General features: G+C 35.9%; 3 protein-coding genes across 4 annotated transcripts; all 3 read left to right on the top strand.

Moving 5' to 3' along the window:
- The first annotated feature begins 4,930 nt into the window (after positions 1 to 4,930).
- LOC107828425 (uncharacterized) lies at positions 4,931 to 6,727 on the top strand. The gene is made up of 3 exons (XM_016655721.2): positions 4,931 to 5,147; positions 5,247 to 5,401; positions 5,753 to 6,727. Exons 1-3 carry the CDS (start codon positions 5,119 to 5,121, stop codon positions 6,451 to 6,453), a joined length of 885 nt encoding a protein of 294 aa, XP_016511207.1. The 5' UTR covers positions 4,931 to 5,118; the 3' UTR covers positions 6,454 to 6,727.
- Positions 6,728 to 7,279: 552 nt separating this feature from the next.
- On the top strand, positions 7,280 to 11,124 carry LOC107828424 (uncharacterized). 2 transcript variants are annotated; one of them, XM_016655720.2, is made up of 6 exons: positions 7,280 to 7,430; positions 7,503 to 7,757; positions 8,106 to 8,226; positions 8,966 to 9,186; positions 9,517 to 9,690; positions 10,730 to 11,124. In XM_016655720.2, exons 2-6 carry the CDS (start codon positions 7,560 to 7,562, stop codon positions 10,814 to 10,816), a joined length of 801 nt encoding a protein of 266 aa, XP_016511206.1. In that variant the 5' UTR covers positions 7,280 to 7,430; positions 7,503 to 7,559; the 3' UTR covers positions 10,817 to 11,124. The 2 variants fall into 2 exon arrangements, with proteins under 2 accessions (XP_016511206.1, XP_075107633.1); XM_075251532.1 differs by having other exon boundaries at positions 7,339 to 7,757.
- Positions 11,125 to 11,961: 837 nt separating this feature from the next.
- LOC107828423 (uncharacterized) lies at positions 11,962 to 24,137 on the top strand. The gene is made up of 11 exons (XM_016655719.2): positions 11,962 to 12,431; positions 13,223 to 13,291; positions 13,700 to 13,792; positions 14,978 to 15,096; positions 15,877 to 16,072; positions 18,101 to 18,276; positions 19,820 to 19,949; positions 21,360 to 21,520; positions 21,603 to 21,694; positions 23,164 to 23,269; positions 23,729 to 24,137. The coding sequence occupies exons 1-11, from the start codon at positions 12,093 to 12,095 to the stop codon at positions 23,772 to 23,774; spliced, it is 1,527 nt and encodes a 508-aa protein (XP_016511205.1). The 5' UTR covers positions 11,962 to 12,092; the 3' UTR covers positions 23,775 to 24,137.
- The last annotated feature ends 179 nt before the right edge of the window (positions 24,138 to 24,316 follow it).

Below are 24,316 nucleotides of genomic sequence, written 5' to 3'. Positions count from 1 at the left end.
TCAACATCATTTATTGGGGGTCCTAGAGATATGCGGCGACGCTACATGGATGTTATGGCTCCGGTTCAATATTTTGGAAGACCAGAACTATTTATCACGATGACATATAACATTGAATGGGTAGAGATTCAAGAAGAGTTGTGTGAAGGTCAACTCTCTCAAGATAGGCCAGACATAGTGACTAGAGTTTTTAGAACAAAGTTACAAGACCTTAAATACCAAATTTTCAACAAAGAAATATTTAGCCCTATTGTAGCACATGTTTTTGTCATTGAATTCCAAAAGAAAGGCTTACCTCATGTATACCTTTTGGTAATATTTAAAGAAGCTCACAGGATAGCAACAACATATTAGTATGATAGATTTATTTCAGCAGAATTATTTGACAATGACAAACAACCGCACCTGAATGAATTAGTTATAAGGCATATGATGCATGGACCTTACGGTGAAAATCGGCCAACAAGTCCATGCATGAAGAATGATCAATATAAATTCCATTATCCACGACCATTCAGTAACAAATCAATATAAGGAAAGGATGTATATCCTATTTATAAGAGAAGAAATAATGGGAAAACAGTAAATGTCCGTGGAATGAATATGAATAACCAGTGGGTTGTGCCTTATAATCCATATTTGTTGATGAGATATAATTGCCATATCAATGTAGAAGTTTGCTCAGGAGTAAAAGCAATAAAATATCTCTGCAAATATATATATATATAAAGGGCATGATCGGTGTGCAGTTTATATATATATATATATATATATGTGTGTGTGTGTGTGAGATGATGGCGAAAAAATAGTTGATGAAATTAGAAATTTCCAAGATGCACGACGGGTCTCTCCGCCAGAAGCACTATGGAGAATTTATGAGTTTAATTTAAGTGAAATGCAATCTTCAGTTATTAGCCTTCAACTACATCTACCCTACAAACAAGCATGTACTAAAATTAATTAGCTCATATAGCAAAATTTATAACAAATTTTTTCATGCATGTACGTCAATATTTATGTTCTACTATTGTATCCATACTCTAGTGTACTATTGGAAGAAGCAAAATCTCAGAAATGTGATGGCCTCAGACACTGTAAAGCATTCTATGCTCACCAAGTATTTCAGGATGTGCTCAATAGACGATGAGGCACGGAATTATCTTTACAGAGAATTTTCAAAGCATTATGTTTGGAACCCGCAGCCCAAAATTTGGACGAAAAGAAAAACACGATCCGTGATTGATCGGATTGTTATTGGTAAGACAACTACTACTTAAATTCACATTATTATTCACTTCTTAAATTATGCTTATTAACATTAAAAAATCAATAATATAACTAATCCCCGAGAAGGTGAAAGATATTACGAGATATTATTACTAAACCACGTTAGAGGACCATTTTCATTTGAAGATTTGATCACTATTAATGAAAAAAAAAATGTGAAACTTTCAAAGAAGCTGCCAAAGAAAGAGGATTATTAGAATTAGATAATAGCATTTTTGAATATTTACGTGAGGTTGTCTTCTTCAAAATGCCATCAGCTTTTCGAAGTTTATTTGCAATAATTTTAGTTCATTGCAATCCAACGGATATTAGAAATCTATGGGAATCATACTACGATGAAAGTCTTCGAAGAATGCATGAAAATTCACTTGCTACTCAACTCCAATGTACACTAAAAAGTATTAATTATTATCTAGGGAGTATGGGTTGAAGTGTTGAAAAATATGATTTACCAAAAATCAACCAACAGTCATGCCAAAAAATTACTTCAGGATATAGAGAAATAATTGAAGAAATATCTATGAAGGTACATGTAGAAGATTATGAGACACAATCAAAGTTGAATCATGAACAAGCACAAGCTTTCAAGACCATATTACATAGTGTAGACTCTAGAACAATATGATTATTTTTTGTAGATAGACTTGGGAGAACTGAAAAAAATATTATTATATCATGCATTACTAGCAAATGTTAGATCAAGAGGTATGATAGCTTTGGCAATTGCAACCAGTGGTGTAGCAGCCGCAATATTACTAGGAGGTCGTACAGCTCGCTCTAGATTTGACATACCTCTTCAAACAAATGATACAACTATGACAAAAATGTCAAAACAAAGCGGTGCTGCTAAGTTAATAAGACAAATAAAATTAATAATATGGGATGAAGCACCCATGGCAAAGCGTCACATAATTGAGGAGCTTTCGCGATATAATGGATGTCAGTGTACCTTTTGGAGGAAAAGTCATGGTCTTTGGAGGCGATTTTCGACAAGTATTGCCAGTTGTTCCAAAATCTACAAGAACAGAGAAGGTTAACGCAAGTTTAGTGAAATCATATTTGTAGCCTTTAATGGAAAAGATACATTTCACAACTAATATGAGAGCAAGAGCATATCCAAATTTCAGTAATTCCTTACTTCGTGTTGGTTATGGAGATGAGAAAAGAGTAAAGGATAACTTAATACTTCTTCCAAAACAAATAGTTGTCAAACACAATACTGATGATAAAGGAGAAGAATGCTTGATAAGAGAAATATTTCCATCAACTACATCAAAATGCCAGTTCTGTACAGTTCATAACAGAAAAAGCTATATTAGCAAGTATAAATGAATTTGTAGATCAATTAAAATGAAATGTTTCCTGGTAAAAGCAAGATATTTATTAGTTTTGACCCCTGCAAAAGATGATACCAACAACTACTATCAAGAAGAATACATCAATACTTTAACACCAAATGATCTTCCTCCATATAGGTACATCGTCAAACCTATTATGTCACTTAAGTTTATCTTAAACTCTTTCTTTCACTCTCTCTATACATGTGTATACATACTTTTTAATTTACAAATACCAATAAAATTAAACATATTTATATTTCCTTAAATAAGTTAGTTTTGAAAGAAAATGCGCCCATCATACTACTTAGAAATTTAGACCCTTCAAATGGCTTATGTACTTATACAAGGATGACCTGGGGAGGATTTGACAACAATGCCATACATGCCGAAATTACAACGGATCAATCTGCTAAGAAACATATTTTTATCCCAAGAATCCAACTTGGTCCACCTGAAAATGAAGGATATCCTTTCAAATTCGTGCGAAAACAATTCCATGTACGCTTATGTTTTGCAATGACAATAAAAAAAGCACAAGGTCAAACAATACCCAATGTTGGATTGTATCTACCACAAGATGTTTTCTCACATGGACAACTTTACGTCGTACTTTCAAGAGGGATACCAATATCGATAACAAGAGTGCTTGTTATGACAGAACAACCAAAACGGATGGAAGGAACATACACAAGGAATATCATCTACAAGAAAGTATTTGGTGAGATACACTTAATTATAAATTATTAACCTCAAATTCATAAATAAGTATTCAAATCACATGTATGTAATACACTTTGATTGTTCATCTTTGTAGGTTCGGACGAACAATTCAATTGACGACGATCCCCAATGATCATTCAAAAAAAATTATGCTTTATTCTTTCATGTATACTTATACTTTAATTTTAATATTAGTTTGCAACAACGTGTATTAATGAACTCAATACATACGTGCAACGCACGTATCGAGAAACTAGTCCAGAGCATAAAGTCGGATACATCTTGTAATGTCACATGCTGGGCAAATTGAAGCTGCAGGTCCAAAGCAATAAAAAGATGGTTGAAGAATTAACATTCTAGCAACCATAAGACGTCACAATTTCATGTGGAGAACTTCGTTGTTGTAGGACAAATGTTCAGAGCAGCATTAGGCTAATGAGACCTTGATTATCATGTATACAGAAAAACGTAAGGTCAGAACCGCAAAGGGCAGAAATTCGATACAAAATGCTCAATGCATATTTGTGTAGTGAACATTAGTCTTTGTTACTAGTAACAGCTACAGTTGGAAACTAATAATGCTCACCCAATGATCCAAAGTAGATCGAAATCCAATGTGTTTGAATGAAATAATGAAGGGACCGTAATGCCTTTTAGCCCACATACAACCTCAAGCAGCCATCCGTTTTGCTGCTCCCAAATACTATACATTTCCTTAATCTTCACCGAGATTCCTTGGTATAAATGCATCATTTGGCCATATTTTTAAACCAATTGGTGTTTATCTTATTACAACTTGTAAGACATTTATGCTATCCAATATATCCTAGTTAGTAGTTAGAGCAGATATATGAGCTTAGCATCAACCAGCTAGAAATTCATAACACTTCTCTTACTATTAGGCCTGTAGGCAGTGCATAAAAGGTCCTTTTTTGCTATCCTCAATTGTAAAGAATTGGTTTCCAATTCATTCAGCAGGAAGGGAGGTGACTAGGTTACATAATCCTGTATTTACTTTTGGTTTTTAATCTACAGGTTGGGAATGGTTGTTCCTCTTCTTCTTTTTTTAATAAAAAAAAAAAAATACAAATAGGAACCTTAACTCATCTTAGGTAGACTTGTGATTTGCTAAGTAATTGCTCTAGTTCCAACTTCCAAGCTTGAAAAGGACCATGGGCTTTATTATGTAAAGACGCGCATAATCTCATTTAAAAAGAAAGAAAAAAAATGATTTGAGCAAATAATAACCTTTTTATAATCTCACATCTGATGTTTACACCAAATTATATCTAACTTTTTATAACTAAGTAATTTAATTTGCTAAGAATATTTACTAATTAACCATCGTTTAGTTAAAAAAAATAGTTTATGTGAAAACAAATATTAGGCGTCTATTAAATTGTTGTTATCAAGATCAACAGGCTAGAAATAGGCACCTTGTTTTCATTTGATTTAGAGCTAATTAATTTCTCTAGATTTGAAGGGTGTATTCCTTTTTATCTATGCTTCTAAGCAAACGAATGGTATTTGATGCCGCAGCATATCTCATTTTTTGTTTACTTAACCCCTCCCCCCTACCCACCCACCCACAAAATACTCACACAGAGATGAGAGATGTTCTTCCACCTATAAAAGGTCGGTAAAATCACTTAGGAGGTTCATACTCTCTTCTATTCGTAGCTCCACGTAACTGAAATTTCACAATTTCGGCTTCTGAGAGAGGTAAGAACCAAGAACTAGAGAGGAAAACACAAAGCAAAAAGAAGAAAGAATGAAGCGAGCTTCGTCTTTGCCCATATTGTACGTTCTTGTTAATCCTTTCCTTTTTTCCTGACAGGTTCTTTTGCTTTACACTAATTCTACTTCGCTCTCTTCTCCACTATTCTGTTACAATGGCAGGAAAACTGTTGAAGGAACTCATCACGTAGATGTCAATAACAAAGGGAAGGAAATACTTGAAGATGATTCCAATGACGATGAGATCATTGACTCCGAGAAAATTAGCGAACCTGTGAGATGCAAAACAATACAAAAATGGGAACCCACTTCACGAGGTAGAATAAATTACTGTTTTCTCCTCCTCTGTTTATCTCTGTCTTTTTTTCTTCCCCCTCCATTTTGTATCAAGAATGTGGTTTTTGGGGTAATACAATCCTTCTTCCCACCAGAATGAGGGAATTTTCTGTTCTCTTGAAAGTTTTCAGTAGCCCATCAAATTCAGTAATTATTTGAAGCTCTTGGTTGCCCAGTTTATAGAGTGTTAACTCTGGCTTAATGTGTCAAGATTCTGATTACTTAAATTTTTCTGAGTAATTCATCTCATTGGATTATGAATAAACTTGTTCTTAGACGCTTAATACTTTAGATTATATTTTTAGAAACTTGAGTGAACATATTTTGAGCAGGGGAAGAGTTTTCTTGGGGAAAACAGGGGATATGGAAGCGAGAGCAGATAAACAGAGCAGCTAGATTAGAGAAACAGCTAAAAGCAAGATGGGCCGTCGACGGACTAATTGAGGAAGAACTTAACCGCTTTCGGGCCCAATATAACACGGCCATGGTCCCAACCAAACTCAAGGATGTGGCCCAATTAATCATGCCCAAATGGACTCCTTCACCAGAACTAGCCACATTGACCTGGCTAGGCGATTGGCGGCCCTCCACAATCTTGGGCCTGCTTTGTCACTTGGCTCACTCTTCTGCTTTAGAATCAGTTCCCATTGAGGTGGCGTTACCGCAATTGATCAACGAATTTCGAATTGAAGAGGCAGTGATTGATGAGGAAATGGCTGAGATCCAGGCTAATTGTATCTTCCATTTACCATTTGGCCCAAAGGCCCAAAAGGGTGAGAGTGCAATGGCTTGCATACAATCTGAATTTAAGAAGATCCACAGGGTTATTACTAAGGCCCAAAACCTGAGGCTAAAGGCAATGGAAATGGTGGTGAAGAAAGTGTTAAGCAGAACAGATGCAGCAGAGTTCTTGATTGCATTTGCTGGAATTCAAGATTTAGTTCACCAATGGGCTACCCAACAGAAAATGCGCAAAGGTCCAGTTTGTATACGTACTAAAGCCCTGAAGTCTGGTAGCTCACTGAAGCAATAAGAAGGCCCATGATCCAACTTAGAGAAGTTCGTAAGGAGAATCATATTATGATTGATGCTTTTCCAAATTGTAATCTCGGTAGCACTTTTAAGGGGGGTTGTATACGTTTAGGATTTCATTGTTTCTTTTAAAACAATGCCTCAACTTTAGCATTAGCTTTTTATGGGCAGAACTTTTTGAGCTTTACTCTTAAAAACAGTCTTTGTGTAACTTCGTATATACTTCTAATATTTCAATTCCTAACACTTGAATAGTTTTGTATACGTAGTAATACCGTTAATTCTTGGCTTGTCCTTTTTATTGAAAATGTAAAATTTCTTACTTAGTATTAGTACCGTGATCTCTAATATTTCAAATATTTACACTTTGAATCTCATGCGTCTACGTCCAGAGGATCTCAAGTTTATGAATTTAAGATTCGTTTAAGTTACTGAGTTCTAAATTAAAAAAATTATATATATATTTAATGAATTTCTTAAGATAATATATAATTTGTACTAAAGATAGGGGTACAGTCAACTCCATATCTCACATATTAGCTCTTTCCAACCTATTTGAGATATTTAATATGTCCTCCCCTTCGTTTAAGTTGTGAATTTTTTTGGTCAAGTTTAAAGGCTATTTTTTTTTCGCTTTAGCATTAAAGACAAATAAATCCTTATATTCCTAACAAACATTACTTGCGGCAACATGACGTTGTACTCCCACAACCTCCACCATGAATTTCAGGAAGGAAATTCAAACGCTCTCCTTTTAGCGCGTGTTTGTAATCCTCTTCCTTCGTCACATCAAACTTTCCATTCTCTTTTTTTTCATATTTTTTTTTAATTTGATGTTCCCAAACTCAAAGGGATACAACTCCTCATCTTCACTATATAAAAAGAAGCACACCACAAAAGGAGATGCAAACCAAAGCCACCAAGCTAAAAGGTGTATCCCTAAAGAAAAGCTTCGAATCTCAAGACCTTACATCACATGTAACTCACAAAACCCTAAACCTAATCTCTTAAATCGGCTATCATATAATCAATCTCTCAATTATTTTGTAGGGGAAATTAGATTGAAAGATTGTTGTGAGTCGAATTGTTTTACACGGAGATTAAACAATGTCTGCAATTGTTTGCGGCAAGAGATCTTTCTTTGATGATTTACAATCGCCGTCGCCGACTTCAGCGTCGCCGCCTGTCTCGAAGAAGCTTCGCTGTTCTTCCTCCACTTCTCCGGTCCGATTCTCCGCTTCGCCGCCGCCGCCGTCCACGTACATCGATCAGCTGAGAGCTTTATTTCCTGATATGGACAGTCAGGTTTCCCCTTTTTCTTTTTAAATCTTTAGAATTTTGTTAGTATTTGTTCATTTTCAGTTATCAATTCCATATTCATTTTTCTATCTGACGCTTGAACCGCAATCTTAACCTTCATTTCCGACAAATGAGAAATGTTTTTGAATCTTAAAAGGCTTATAGTAATTACTTTGGTTATGTTTGCCACAAATAATGGTAAACATTTTAACTACAAACAGTGGCAAATATGCTATTGAGTATTGACTATGATTATACTAGGTACTGAAACCCAATTGATTATTTTTTCTGTTTTGCTGTTTTGTTTTCTAATAGAAGTTCTGATGTTCTGAATCTTTTATATTTACCGTTCAGCTTATTGAGAAAGCTCTTGAAGAGAGTGGCAATGACTTGGATGCAGCTATTAAGAGGCTACATGAGCTTCACCTTGTGTATGCCAATGGGAAGTCAGTTACCGATGGAGAGATGGATAATGGTATGTATAAAATAATTTTCCCCTACTTTGATGCTCCAGAGTTTTAGTTCTTGCTCATGTTCATTATTCCTTACGTTATACATTGTTATCCCATTTCTGAGGTTGGATCGAGATATATGTATGAGAATGTCATTGATTGCCTCGTTAATTTTATGTTGTATGATTGTTGGGAAGCTACAACTCTATGCCTTGATCAGCAAAAATTATATGGTTGGATCATCAAATTTTTCTTGATAAATGATTTTGTCGGGTCAACATTAATATTCCTAAAATTGTGCTTTGCTGCTGTCTCGTATGGACGTTGGACATTGGATTTTGTTGTTCTTTATGCTCACTGAGAGGACATTTTAACTTTTATGAGAAGTTTCTAGCCTTGTCAAAAACAAATCAATAATGGAGCCTCAAACCGAAACTAGTTGGGGTTGGCTATATCTGTTCAGCTGTATTCGAGCCTTTTCATTCCAATACATGAGCAAGAAGGTAGCAATAAACTAAAGTGAGAAAGTAAGTGCTTTCTTATCCCCCTAACTGCATGTCTATACCTATATATGTTTCTATGGAGTTGTATGAAACTATTTATGCGAGCTCTCAGATGTTTCAGATAAGTAGCCGTCTGATGTTTATCTATTTGTATAAAAATACTACGGCCACCTGTGTTTCTCCACGACTTTTTGGTCCTTATTGATACACCATGCTGTTTCTCGTGAATTATAAACCTTACAAATCAAGTCTCTTGCAGGAGAAAACCCAGCTAATGGCCCAGATGTCCGATCTGAAGGTCCTCCTCTCCAGAATAATCTTCCAGCTGATGGTGCAGAATGGGTAGAGTTGTTGGTCCAGGAAATGATGAGTGCTACAAGCATAGATGATGCTAGGGCTCGTGCCACAAGAGTGTTGGAGAGCCTAGAGCAATCAATTAGTGTGCATGCCGGTGCAGGAGCAGCTCAAAATATTCACAAGGTTGGTATTGGATTTGTGTGACCATTAGATCTGTAGGTTTGAGCTAGAATAATTTTTTGATGTCATTGTAGTAGAAGAAATTGCTGACTTCCAGATACTTCTTTTTTCTGCTATATTTACTAAGCTTTCAACAAAAAGATATACTGAGCATGCCTATGCTGCTTCAATTTTAGTGCACTATTTCTTTTGCTTTATTGTGGTACTGTAGTGCTTAGTGGGTCTGAGTACAACAATGCTACTCATGTTCGGTAATTTACCATGTTGTCCTTCTAATTCACTGGTATTCACCTACAAATCTTTTGGATGTTGACCATGTCACTTCTTTTTCAGGAAAATATGATGTTGAAGGAGCAAATTGAGGTGCTTCTTAGAGAAAATACCATTCTCAAACGTGCTGTTTCCATCCAGCATGAACGACAAAAGGAGTATGATGATAGAAATCAGGAAGTGCAGCAATTGAAGCAGTTGATCGCTCAATATCAGGAACAATTAAAAACGCTTGAGGTAAAAGCTGGAGCTTTAGAGACTAACTTTTCTTGAAGTGGCTCACTTTTTTCATCTGACCTTTTTAGTTTTACTATTGATGTTTCCTGGTGGTGGTGGTCTTATTTTGCATATTGGTTTTCATATTATTTAACAAACACTTAATTCTCATATTTTTTAGAACTGCATAGTCTGCATTGCAGTACCATGCCTCCTCCATCCCATGTCATGAAACTAGGCATAGGGAGTCTAAGTTAAATTGGATTTTGTGTTACATTAATAGTGGTTCAAAAATTACGTTGTTTAGAGTGACTCTGATAGAGAATATGATCTTTAATTTTGACAAATAAATGGATTTACATTTTTGAATTTTGAATTTTGTGAAAGTAGTACAACAACAAACCCAGTCTAATCCCACATGCCTTACCCCCTACCTTGTGAAGGTAGAGAGATTGCTTCCAATAGACCCTCGAATTTTGTGAAAGTAGTATTAAATGATATTATTATTAGGTATATAATTGCAAATATTTTTGGCGTATCAAAATTCAAGGAATGTTACAAACTAGGATAGAGTGAGTATAACATATGTCATATCTAGGCCTTCAGAGTAATAATTCTACTTTTGAGAATGCCTGCTATACTTGTTTATGCTGGAAGCAGAAGCGATAATCGAGAAAAGTGCAACATTTTACTTAATAAATGATTGAAACTTTGGATATTGTACATCTATATTTTTTGGTGAAACATTATATGTCATTACTCCAAGCTAGTAGCACCTATATTTTTAGGTAAAACAATTTTCAAAATATTGACATAAAGATCTTTGCATTACTGCTATTTTGCAGTGCACATGTATTTTACTTTCGTCCTTGTTTTTAGACTCGTGCGCTTTAGAAATTTTGTGAACCACTGCCTGTCCATGTGCAAACATGAATTGAAAATGGGAAAGAGGAAGAAAAGAGAGGAAAGTTTTCTTATGTTCCCTCTTTCTGTTCTCTATGGAATGAATGCAAACAAGATTGTCTACTCAGAATTCCTAATTCAGTGGTCGTCATTGCAGGTGAATAATTATGCTTTGAAAATGCATTTGCGCCAGGCTCAGCAAAGCAACTCTATTCTTGGACGGTTCCATCCAGATATCTTCTAGTGTTGAGACACATTCAGATAAAGATGTGGAACATACAAAGACAAAGCCCGTTGGCATCTTGTCAGCCATGATATAGGATGTATTAAGCGAATTCTATACTAATATTGTTTTTTAGATTGAGAAATGGTTTGCATGTTAAGTTGAGGCCACTTTGGTTGATGATCCTGATTAAGTAATGAGGAATGGGCATTATCCAAAAGGCGAAGGCCTCAAATGTGCTAGTACAACTGATATCAGGAAACTGGAGATTAAAATGTCTAATTTTGCTTTCTGCTATTCATTTGATATCAGGAAACCGGAGATTAAAATGTCTAGTTATTTCATATGCAAAATCATCCACTTTATAACCTGTTCTTTTCAATTTGATCGACCAATGTGAGATCAGAAATATTACCCTCAATTTTCTATGGTGGTAACCATCTACTTTGGCAGGCAGATGAAGTACTCTTTTCTGGCAATAAAGCACCTGGTGTGAGTTCTGGTCGAATAGCTGGATTCGGGAGAAAATTGATCAACAGAGAATCCATGTGCATTCGGATCCCTTTAGTTGTATCTGATTCTGGTTCCATTAGGTGGTAGAATTACGTAGGGAGATTAAAGTTGGAGTAAATTCACTTGACTCCTTTAACACATTCAGATTGAAAGAAAAATACCTCTTTCACTTTAGTAGCAAATGGTCTTGAATCTAAAGTCAACAGAAAAGATCAGCAATGTCATTCAATATTATACCATTTATGAATTCTTTTTATTCCTCAGCTAATCAAATAGTAGTAGAATAGCCAGTCATTTTCACGCTTTTCTCAAATATTTTTTGTTATAATAATCTGAAAAATGCATTTATAATCATTTTGCCAATTAGAAAAAACAATTATGAATGGTTAAATAGTTTATAGTACTATATAAATCCGAGAGGTTTTGAAATTTTGTTGCCATCGAAAATTTTCAAAATTTTAGCGTCGAGGAGTTGCGTTAAAAAGTAAATGTAACTTGGTGAGAATTACACTGTATTTCACAGGACAATATAAAACGTGTTGTATAATTGAAACATATTATGGTATTGAAGCGCGTCACAATATCGGACCACATCTTTTGGCTCTCACCTCCTGTCTATAGGATAACCATTCATCTCTTTCCTTTATATATATATATATTCTTTTTTTCTATTTTCCCCAATTCCCCAAATACCAATTCGGTAACAACGGAATGACCAAAATCAAACGGTTCTCTCTCTTGTTCATCTTCTTGTAAAACAGTTAACTACTCTCCCAGTTCATTCATGAACTCTACGGCAATGGCCAGCACAGCTTCTCTATCTCTCCGCCCTTCTTTTCTCAGCTTCACTACCTCCGACCGCTCCCATTGTCCCTCGCTTCCTCCTTCTTCCTCTTCTTGTTTCTTCTCCGGTGGGACCCCTTTGTGGACCCACAAGAAGCTTATATCTGTTTCCTTTTCTTCTTCTTCTTCTTCTTCCTCCCAGTACAATAAGAAGATATCGGCACGACGCTTTGGAAGATTGGTGGTGGTTGCTGCCGCTGATTATTACTCCACTCTTGGGGTCCCAAAATCTGCTAGCAGTAAAGATATTAAGGCTGCTTATCGAAGGTTAGCGCGCCAGGTACTGAATTATTCCAAGATATTGGCATTTGATTTATTTACGTATTTCCTGTTTATTTTTGCGGAAGCGGATAAGTGTATTTAATTTAAGGTTTAAGAAGTGAACTAGCAGGATATTTACGATTTAGTGGTCTTTCGATGGGAACAAGAGGGAAAGTTGAAGATTCCCCGGAATAATGTAACTGAACATATGTAAATTGTGTTGCCAAGATTCTGATGAACTTGTGAATTAGCAGATTAATTGATTTTTAGTTTTCAATGAACCCTTACTAGATGATAGTTGGCACCTTTATTGTTTACTGTTGATCACAGATGGAGGGAGCTCTGGCACTACACATCATGAAGAATTATGATATAGTGCCCTCGTATATAGGATTTGGAAATATGTAACCTTGTTGCGGACCATAAAATATATGCATTTTTTTTTGGATAGCACAAGTTGCTAATTATAAATTTCCATTTCTATTTCAAGTATTTTGTGCTACTCAATCTGATTTTGTATGGTTGGGACTGCCTCTATCGTGAAGGAGCTTAGACTGAAAAGATGCTAATAACGCGTTATGAATCGTTGGTCTGCATATGGCATCTTTTTCTTTGTATTTTTTGATTCTTTACTTTCTGTGCGCGTCCATAACTTATATACTCTAGTAGGATGATGAATCTTATGCTCGTCTTACAACTACTGCTACACTTTTGCCCAGTTCTTTGGGCCTTCACAATTAAGATAGTTCCACAGCAACACATTATTCTATTCTCCAATAATCTGTTTCTTACTTTGATGGTGTTTTATAGTATCACCCGGATGTCAACAAGGAACCTAATGCACCAGAAAAGTTTAAGGAGATTAAGGATGCTTATGAGGTAAATATGGAAGTTTAGTAATTTTAACATCTGATCCCAGGCAGTGTTTCTTATTTCCTTCTGAAAATATTGATCTTCTGGTATACGTGGCTTTTATACAGATTCTGGTATTGTCATCTCTATATTCCCCTCTCTCCCCTTTGCTTGGTGGAATTACTGTTTATCCACTTATTCAATCTGTTTCTTCATGTATCTACCTTTGAAACTGCAATGGTCGTCTGTCTGCTAAATCCGAAATGATCCATTTTCTCACGTATTTTGCAAATGGTCTGCTTTTTAATTAAGGTGGAAGTGCCATATTTTATCTTTCAAACTATCTAAAGGTTTAGAATCCTGCTGTTAGTATCTTGACATATTTCTCCTTTTTTTTTAACTTTTTCGTGCGACTCTGAAGTGTTAACTTTCCAGGTACTATCAGATGACAAAAAAAGAGCATTATATGATCAATATGGTGAAGCCGGGGTGAAAAGTACTGTAGGGGCCCAAGCAGGAGCTTACACGGTATGCCATAAATTCTTATTTATTGTGTTCCAAAAAGATAGCATAATTTTCTTTTAGTCCTTCTCGAATTAATATCCACTTTCTTTAGAGGGGAAGTTTTAACTCATGTAATCTGAACACAATACGTATGACCAACTTTTACTCTTCTTATGCACCTTATATTCTATTTTGGCAATAACTTTTATGGCTCAAGTGTGTTACCAATAAACAACTCATTTTCTACTTTTTTCTTAGTTCCCCTGCCAATTCCAAGTAGGACCATGGAAATGGGACAGAGAAAGTACCAAAAATCATGGCTTATCGAAAAAGAGTAGTACCAAATATCGTTATGATAAATTTTGTCATGTAGTAACTTGGATCCTTTGATGGAAAATTTTGAAATTTACTTTACTCAATATTGTATGTTTAGTTCATGCTTTTCTCTAAGTATGAAAGGGTCTGGAAGTAGTTATTTCCTTGGTGACATTTGTCATCTATTTTACCAAGCAGTTCTAGTATGTTCTTGTACTACGCTTACATACACAATATCTGCAAGTTTTGGCAATTACAGGTTGCCAGTGTTTGTCCTTCCCGCAACTGTGAGTGCTAATTTTTTGCCTTTTCCTCCTCTCACCCCACTTGAAGAGGAAAATATATTACATTGTGAATTGAGAAGGTTTATAGAATTCTTTAGGTTTCATTCAATTTTCAAATGGGAAAAGAGTGCTGTTCAGTTATGTTGAATGGCATGACACAGGTAATATCAGCAAACTTTACCATTCCTCCTCCCACCACTTAAAAAGCAGAAAAGTTATTAGTTCAACCAAGATTATGTATTAAAAGAAGAATAGAATTCTTCCTACCTATGAAGATAAATATATTATCATTTTGCAAATAGAATGTGAACGGAAGAAGTTGAATCGCGGTGATGGTTTCTGTGTACTTTCTGTTTTTTGCATGCCAGCCGATAGATTGGGTTCTGTTTGATTTAGGAATGGGAGTTGGACTTGAGTCTAAGTAAATGTGTCGATGTGTACAGGCAGCATGCCCATATGCTATTCTTCTAATTTATTTACTTTTAAAAAAATGGTAAAATGAGTAGGTTGCAGAAGAAAGTGGGAAGATACATAATATTTGCATGGTTATATGGAAATTGTCTTCGACTCTGATCTGTTTCTTTTTCTATTTTGGTGAATTCTACTGCAGACAAATCCTTTTGATCTATTTGAAACATTCTTTGGACCTTCTATGGGTGGTTTTGGAATGGACGGATCTGGATTTGGAACGCGTCGCCGCAGTACTGCTACCAAGGGTGAAGATCTACGGTGAGTCAGGAGCTGATTGGAATAATTTGATCATCAAATAAAAGCCTATACTAAGTTGTGGTCACCGGTATACTTGTAAAAAAGGCTTTGGTCACACGTCTGCTTCATTAATCATGAGGAGAAAACTGTTTCTGTCTTTCTGATAACAAATATGCATTGCTACCATAGTATGACAGGTAAACTATAGGACGAGTATGGCCTCTAACCTATCATATAGCAGTGGACCATAGCTCCATTAGAATGATAATTTGTAGTATCAAGTGGAACTTCTTCAAAATCATGGTTACAATTAGACTTGCTAACCATGCGGGCAAAGCTCATTCTGACAACTGATAGCGTCTTGTAGTTACGTAGTATGATTGGTAAAACTCGGGAACAGCAAAGTCTCTAACTCCATTTCAAAATAGTGCTGGAGTCTTTATTAGGAATTAGGTGCTATCAGATATCATTTATATTCATGTTACTGATCTTTACTTACGACCTGAAGAACTAGCTGAGCATGATATCAGCATACATTTGTGCTTGAAATGGTCTTTACATGAATTGTAGGTTTCCGTCTCTTTAACATATCAATCCCCTGACATAAAGAAGTATGCCAAGTTCAAATTGGATTGTGTATACTTGCACAAAATGAAGCATACAATATTATCCTAGGAACAATGTATAGTTTAGAAGCATAAAAGTTGAAATAGACACTGTTTGATATAAACTTCAAGTTTGCAGATCAAATAATATACTGGCAAGCCTAATAGAGTTTATTTACACTTCAATGCCTTTCAGTTACGACATGACATTAGGATTTTCAGCGGCTATCTTTGGAGCAGAAAAAGAATTCGAGCTTTCACATCTTGAAACTTGTGAAGTTTGTGTGGGAACTGGAGCAAAAGTAGGTTCCAAAATGAGGATATGCTCAACCTGTGGTGGCCGAGGTCAAGTTATGAGGACTGAACAAACACCTTTTGGCATGTTTTCTCAGGTAATAACATATAAATCTATTCTTTGGTTGGCTCTTAGATTACATTTTTTTTTTATTATAAGTTTGTTGGGATTTCATTTATTATTTCTTTATCACTTTCAGTTGATGACAGAATTAGTTTTCTTTGTTCAAAAATGAGTTACTGGATCCATATCCTCTAGAGCATCCTTATCTGATATTACAACATGAGCATGTTTTCAGGAGTCCCGAGTCATTTTTAAGAGAATCAATCTGTTTGCTGTTGCTTGTAGAGAGAATCAGCTGCTAACTAGGGGTGTCAAACTTAGCCCATATGAGTATAACCTTCCCAAGCTGTCTAGTTCGTGTGGGTTGGGAATAATTTCATTGACTCAAAAAGTAGAATTATTTTTCGTCGTATATGTGTGTTCATCCATTTTCTCTCTCTATAAAGAGAAGAATATGTTGTTTTTAGCTGGGTTTGGAAATTAAACAAATTATAAGACGAACAAACAAGCAAATGAAACATGATTTTGAATTAGGCAGATTCGGTTATGACCAAATGTTCGGCCAAATTGACACACTTATCTTGACACCAAGTGAACTTTGGGTGGTTTAGGTATGATTCATATGTTAACTCAATCTGTTTTAACCCGCGCAAATTTGGTCCAACTTGCCAATTTGACACTCCTACCCTAACTGGGTCACTTTTGGAACACTGGGTTTTATCTGAGCACTGTTACCCTGATATTGCCTAGAATTAACTGTGAGGCTGACTGTACATGTTCGAGGAGATCAGGTGGTTTCTGGGTAGTGGTCACGACTCTCCATTTAGGGATAGCTCCACCTTCAAAGAGGCTCAGCAAATTCATAGAAAGACACACAGTGAAGGGATGATTCAAAGAGGTTTGAATTCCTTTAGCAGTTTTGAAATGATAATGTCTTGCACCCAACGGTGTGGCCTAGTGGTCAATGAAGTGGGTGAGAACCACGTTCAAATCCCAACGGAGACAAAACACTAGGTGATTTCTTCCCATCTATCCAAGCCTTGGTGGATAGAGTTACTTGGTACCTGTTGCTGGTGGGAGGTGGCAGGTATACGTGGAATTAGTCGAGGTGTGCACAAGCTAGCCCGGACACCATGGTTATAAAAAAAATGATAATGTCTTTCCAACTCCTGTGGAATAATTAGGTAGGCAACATGAAGCGCTTATGAACTGATGGTGCTAAATCTGTGATTGAAATTAAATATATCTTTTTTGTGATAAGTAATTGAAGTTAAATACATCGTACTTAATAGAAATAATTGGGGCTGAATAAAAATCCTTTAGCTTGCTTTTCAGAGAGCTAACATCTAGAATGTGGTGATAGTTTTCATTATTGAAGAAACCACGGGTAAGGTGGCCTTAATGTGCATCTTTAGTTGATTTGAAAGTAGATAGTCAAACATAATCTGAAATCATGTAGCAAAGCAATATGCATAACATGGCATGACTACTACAGATAAATGATGAGGGCCGCAGGTCAGTCTTTCCATGCACAAGGATGTGCTAATTGTGGAGGAATCTGTAAGTTAAAAGATTACTTGTTTGCCTGGACATTGTTATTGTTCCTCATTGGATGGGATGTGTTGTTTTCTCCTAATATGGTTTTGGGCAACACTTCATGTGCTAGTTTTTGGGTTGAGTTATGTCAAAGTGTCCATTTTCTTAACATGGTATTAGGCACCGATCTACCGCGCTTCTTAGTTTACCCAATGTTGGAACCCTATATTATATTATCCACTCACTAGATCTCCAGTCCTGAATGTACGAGGAGGTGTTAAGTGTCCTGCGTTGGTTGATGGAATGAGGTGTTATCTCCTTGTATGATGAGCTAGATTTGGGGTTAAGTTAGGCCCAAGGTCCAGTTTCTTAACAGATATGATATATTTATATTGCTTTAATCTTTCTGTTGATTGGTTGTTTGTCCTCTAGGTTCTAACATTGCTTGGCTTTCTTATCTTTGTTATACGAAATGTATATGTCCATACTCATTGTTACATTTTCCACCTATTTGGACTGTGTGTAGGTTTCTGTCTGCCCAAACTGTGGTGGGGATGGTGAAATGATTTCTGAATCTTGTCGTAAATGCTCTGGCGAGGGGCGGATACGAGTGAAGAAAGACATAAAAGTCAAGATACCTCCTGGAGTGAGCAAGGGCAGTATCCTCAGAGTTGCTGGTGAGGGTGATGCAGGTCCTAGGGGGTAATGTATTTAAGCTATACAGTTGCATATCTATAACAGTCATCTGCATAATTGTCCTGGGTTGTGGTCAGTAAAACATCTCTGGGATTCTTGTATGTTCAGTAAAACATATTAACAACCATTTGCATGATTTTTCTTCTTTAGTCTTTAGGAATAAGTATAATGGCTTCATAATTATCCCCGGTGTTGTTAAACAGGGAGGACCTAGGTACACACCTCCAGCATGATAATCTTTCAGCCAACTGTAGCTTCTTAACTGAGTCAAATTTGAGTGTTGTATTCCAAATATGCTTTACTCACTCTGTAAAGAGAGAGAGTAAAAGGAAAAGCTGCTGCCTTGACTCCTTTACAGAAATGTGCTGTTACTTAGCTATAAACAATTAAACCCATAGCAACACCTCAAAAGATGAGAATAAGAGACAAAAAGTTTGAGCTACCCTTCTTAAACTTATGCTCACTATTTCCATTCAACCATGCTTATAATTGTCCAAATTCCATCTGTCAAATACCAGGTTGATTTAAAAAAGGGTTGGGTTGGGTTGGGTTAGGAGAAGATAAAAGATGAGGCTTTTCATTGCTATTACGATGATTTCAGATTAAGAGTGTATTATATTGTGTTTAATTTTAGTTGTTCTACACAATCAGTGGGGCATTTCTGTCAAAGTGATGTCACGATCTTGGGAAATATAGGGGTTCCCTGTTGCTGTTTGGACATGTGAGGAATGCAAGTGACATTCTTTCATTAGAACTAGCACGTCCGGATGAGTATTCAACAAATACTCCTTAGTCCCTGACTATGTTGCTCAAATCCTCCAAAAATATTACAGCATTCGTCTCATATTCTCAAAAGATGCATTATTTTTGGAGGACCGACGCTGGTGTGACGATATTTTTGGAGGATCCGAGCAACATAGCTCCTTCGTAATATATAAATCTCTAATCATTTTAAAAAGACTCCTACAAATATTGGACCTAAAGTAAGTGTACAAACATGAGTAAGATTTAATTCCAAATACTTTGTATCGCCTATATGGACCTTTTGCTTCCATTTTTGTTTTATTATTCTCTAAGTCGTCTAAGTCTGCACAGATTGCTAGAGATGCTAGATCTTTGAGAAAATTTCCTTATATGTGATTTTAGGTCTACCTCGTCTTCTTCTAACATCTTGAATCATCATGGTGTGGAACCTCCGGGCTGGTGCACATGGAGGTCTAAAAAGGATAGGATAACCATCTCAGGGGGCCATTTCATTTTGTCTTATATGTGTGTTATTTGCACTTTCTGTCGGATGTGATAATTTGCCAAGAGATCCAATAGCCTAATAGATCTGTCCTATCATTTGTTATGCAATCGCGTAGTACTCTTCTGTTGGCCTTTAGAACTAAATGTGAATATGCTAATCATATATAAGAAAAGGGAAAGATATAAACCTTTAATGTGAATTCTGAGACACGACTCCATCACTTGTTAGATGTTCATATACAAATTGAGATTGAGAACTTATAGCTCAGGTTGTTTATTGATCTTTGTCTTTGTTTTGCAGGGCCCCGCCTGGAGATCTTTTTGTTTATCTTGACATTGAAGAGATACCTGAGATCCAAAGAGATGGCATAAATCTTATTTCAACAGTTTCAGTTGGTTATCTAGATGCTATACTTGGGGCTGTTGTTAAGGTAAATATTAACATGATTTTTCCCTTGACTCCCGTCATATTCTGATAAGAATGTGAAATAAGATAATGATGCACTATAGCGTTATGTCTCTATACCGCTACTATAATTGTCTCACTGTAAATAATTGTGGTATCCTCAAGATAAAGCATGTGCGGAAGTATTGTTTAAGAGCCTAGATCCATATGTTTTTGGTGAATCAGAAAAATAGAAATTCAGATACTTTAGTATGAACCCAAATTGGTTCTCATAGACTTGGTGCTTGCTCCTTTCAAATGAGCCTCTTTCAAGAAATTTCCCCTATCAGATCCGGGGGGTTCCTACAGGGGCTAGGTACATCTACTTGAAATATAAAACAGAAATGAATACAAGATTCTGAAAGTTTCACTAGTTTTTAAATTTCTTCACACAACAAATGCATGATAGTACTGTACTCAACTTCTCCTGCCATATGATGAGATCTTTCTATATTCTATGTTTGTCCGCTTGGAAGATTAGTCTTTCTTCCTTGGTGAAAAAGGGAAAAGAAGGTGTGAGAGAAAGAACTAACCCCTGGCATCTCTAAAGGCCACCTCAGTTTGCCCTTCCTTCAATTGATTCTGATTTCCCGCATTGTACTTGTAGCATTGCAGTTTTAGGCTAATAGATTTGCAGATTAAAAGTATTACTTACATATAGGTATGGCATCAATATTGTTCGTGCAGCGAGGCAATAAGACTGTTTGAAAGCCCAAGATTAACGACGTTGATTTATAGGCATGCTTTCTAAGACGAGTAACAATATCTTATAGGCAGGATTTCTAACGGTTGACAATTGAAATTGATTTTATGATACTTTGTCCCTATAGGCATGTCATCTAAGTGTATCAATACAATGAAGAAACAAATACAATGAAGAAACAAAGTAATCGCTTAGTTGATTAAGGTCATAGAGTCATGATATCTAGATGAGCAGTATGCTAAAAGCAATAGAAGCGATTGATTGATTAATTAGTTGAAGCCCTATAAACATGGTATCTAAATGAGAGTTAGTAAAAACATATGTTGTTGTATCCTATAGGCATGATATCTAACACATAGCATTAGAGCAAATTGAGCAGATAACTAGTGAAGTTTGAATCCTACATGCAAACTATCTAATACCGTGTAGAAGTGGAGCATGTGGTCAAGTGAAGCACTTAGATTCTTATGGGCATGTTATCTAACAGTGTACAGGAATAGGACATGCTGAAAAAGATATCAAATAAATCACTTAGTCCCTATAGGCATATTTTCTACCCTTTTATGCAAGAATAGAGTACACTCGTTTCCCAAGATTCACTAACTCCCCAATTGTATGTTTACAAATCATTACATGCCCAATTATTGACATCATATTTCTTAGTGATTTTGCTTCTCCTGATGTTTTCGTCAGGTTAAAACAGTGGAAGGGATGACCGATCTCCAGATTCCTCCAGGCACTCAACCTGGTGATGTGCTTGTCTTGGCAAGGAAAGGTGCACCGAAGCTGAATAAGCCATCAATACGTGGTGATCATTTGTTCACGATTAAAGTTAGCATACCAAAACGCATCAGGTGTGCAAGTGTTAAGTTGTAGATGATGAACTAATTATACATGTCAGTTCTCTTATCTACTTGGTTCTTCTTTATTTTGCAGTGTGAAGGAGCGTGAATTGCTTGAAGAACTTGCATCCCTAAATAAGACATCAAGCATTCGTACAAAACCTCGAGCAACAGTTCAGCCAACTGGTATATGACTACTTCTTGATTCATCATTTCCTCAATTCTCTATACATGAATGGTAGAGATAATGAATACTGGGTTGTGATTTTTCACTTGTTTGGCTGAGGGTAGATATCCTTCCTAATAAATGCTACCTCTTATCTTGTCTCGAACTAGACCTGGGTCATCTGTTCAGCAAGCGATGCTATTGATAAATATGAATCATTTGCAAGTTCAGTTATAGGTTTTGGCTACTTTAACAGCAACAGCAGGAAGCGTGGTATTTGGATAGTCACTTAAACACCCCAAGATCAATCACTACGTTTGACTTGGAAATTTGTAGCGTTTGGCCATAGAGTCCCAAATTTGTTTTGAAAAATCTGATTTGGGTGAAGTTTGGTTTGAAGATGAAAATGTGTTTGGACATGATTTTTCAAAACATATTTCACTTTTTATTTGAAAAAACATGAAACATGACTTATACCCCATAAGTTCGAAAAACTATCACAAATACCCAATAGTACCATTATCACAAACCATAGTCCTGAACGTAAATAAGTTTGGTACAAAATTATCATTTTTATAATGAACTATATAAATCATTAATTACAATGAAATCCCATTAGAGAATTACGGCTCCTAATTAAAAAGAAAAAGTTAACTGATATGAGTATTCAGAAAGCCATTTAGCCTACAAATCAGAAGCAAAAGTAAGATGCACAAAGGATTGAGCTGATAAGGGAGCATATTCATCAAATATTTAGTTGGTCGTAATAAATGTGGGCTCTTTTACAAACTATAAAAGTTTAGGGTAATATTTAAAAATTTTAAAAAATGTAACGGTCATGTTTTGGCCCAAAATCAGCAATTGAGGTGATTTTGGGATTTAGGATTTAGGATTTAGGATTTAGGATTTGGGATTTTGCCAAAATGTGGGCAAAATCTATGGCCAAACATGTGTTTGCCAAATAAATCCCAAATTTATTTTGGCAAAACTCATGGCCAAACGGGTCCAAAACTGATGCAAAAATCAAAATATGGAGAACAAGAGGAATATATTATTACTTGTGAATTGAGAAATGAAGTAATTGATTCCACCCCATACTATATAAATGCTCCTTCACGTTTTCTTAACCTAGAATATTAGTGGGAAAGGAAATCCTTTTTTGAGGGTGCTTCGGAAATAATATAGAGCACTTGATTAGGAACTACAGTCAGGTGTCAGAACCCTTCCTCTATACAACTGTCCCAAAAAAGTACTTTTCACTCCGAGGATAAGAAAATCATGTTCTGAATGAACTCTCCGTGTCAAAGGTTAGAAATTCTCCTCACTCAAAAGGGAAACACCTGTTGCTCTAAATGTAGCCATGTAGGAACATTATAATCAGGTTGAGTAAACCAAAAGCCATGGCACTTTGGTGTCAAAATGAATATCTCATTTATAGTCGGTCCATTCCTCTAGCATAAGAATTGACCCATGTTTTTCTTCTTTGCAGCTAAAACTACAGAAACTCCAGTAGATTCAGATTCAAGTACAGCAAAAACCGATGAGTCATCAGAAGATCAAGATGATCCATTGAAGAAGTTAACAGATTTTGCTGGGTAAATTTCTTGACATTACTCTTTAATTAGGATTTTTCATGGAAAGTATTTACTTCTTAGTAATTTAGCCTTCACGTGAAAGATTTGTATGTTGTTAGAACCATGGAAATCACCTTTTTGCGGTGTAAAACCATGGGTAGAGCCCATGATCATTAACCATATAAGTGATTTTTCTGTATGAATTGAGCAAACGTGCTAGAAAATAGACATTATTTACATTCACAGAGCCCCGGTAGAATGACAATTTACTTATAGGCGTATATTTTAGCTCGATGTTGGACTTTTTTGGTTTACCACTAAAATTTGCACCATCCCTGACACTTCTTATTAGATTCGCCTTAATTCTGAAAGAATTGATCTTATCCACGTTTTGGTTTATTTTCCTTTAAAATTCAAGCGCTCTAATTTTGTTCCTGTTTCCAATATTTCTTGCTCATAAGTAAAGGTTTGTGATCACAGGTCTGTCGTGAATGGTGCACTAAAGTGGTTAAGAGACAACCTGTAATCCTCATTTATGGGATACTGCTTCATACAATCCTCTTTATACAGCAGTGGCATTGAATTTTATGATCCTCAGAATAGCCTCTAGAGGATCTTGCGGCGCTTTATTTCTTAGAATAACTTTTTGTTGATTCTGCCCGAGAAATTGAATCCAGCCACCCTATTTTATTTTAGGAAACCTGATTCTTCGCCCTTGTAAATTCTGGCAATACTTCTTCTCCACCTCAAACAGGTCCATGAGTTGGATTCTAACAGCTAAATTATTATGTAAGAAATTTTGTATGTCACAAGCATTTACTAGAAACGAAGAAAAGTCGGAGCATTTTGGATTTCCTTTTATCTTAATGGAGGTAGATTGCTATTTGCTTCTATCTTTGTCCTTTTAAAAAAATGTGTCGTGAGAAACACAACACTCATCAATCCGAAAAGGGAATGTTTGCGATTATGAAAAATGTTTGTATTTCCCTCACCATACTAGTACTCCACAGGACATAAATGTGAAATACCGATAATTATCTTTGCATTGTTGCAGATTATTCATGTCAC

This window comes from Nicotiana tabacum, chromosome 4 (genome assembly GCF_000715075.1).
Source record: "Nicotiana tabacum cultivar K326 chromosome 4, ASM71507v2, whole genome shotgun sequence".
In the NCBI taxonomy this organism is placed as follows: domain Eukaryota; kingdom Viridiplantae; phylum Streptophyta; class Magnoliopsida; order Solanales; family Solanaceae; genus Nicotiana; species Nicotiana tabacum.
Note: the sequence above shows the minus strand (reverse complement) of the source record. Positions and strands in the feature narration are given on the sequence as shown.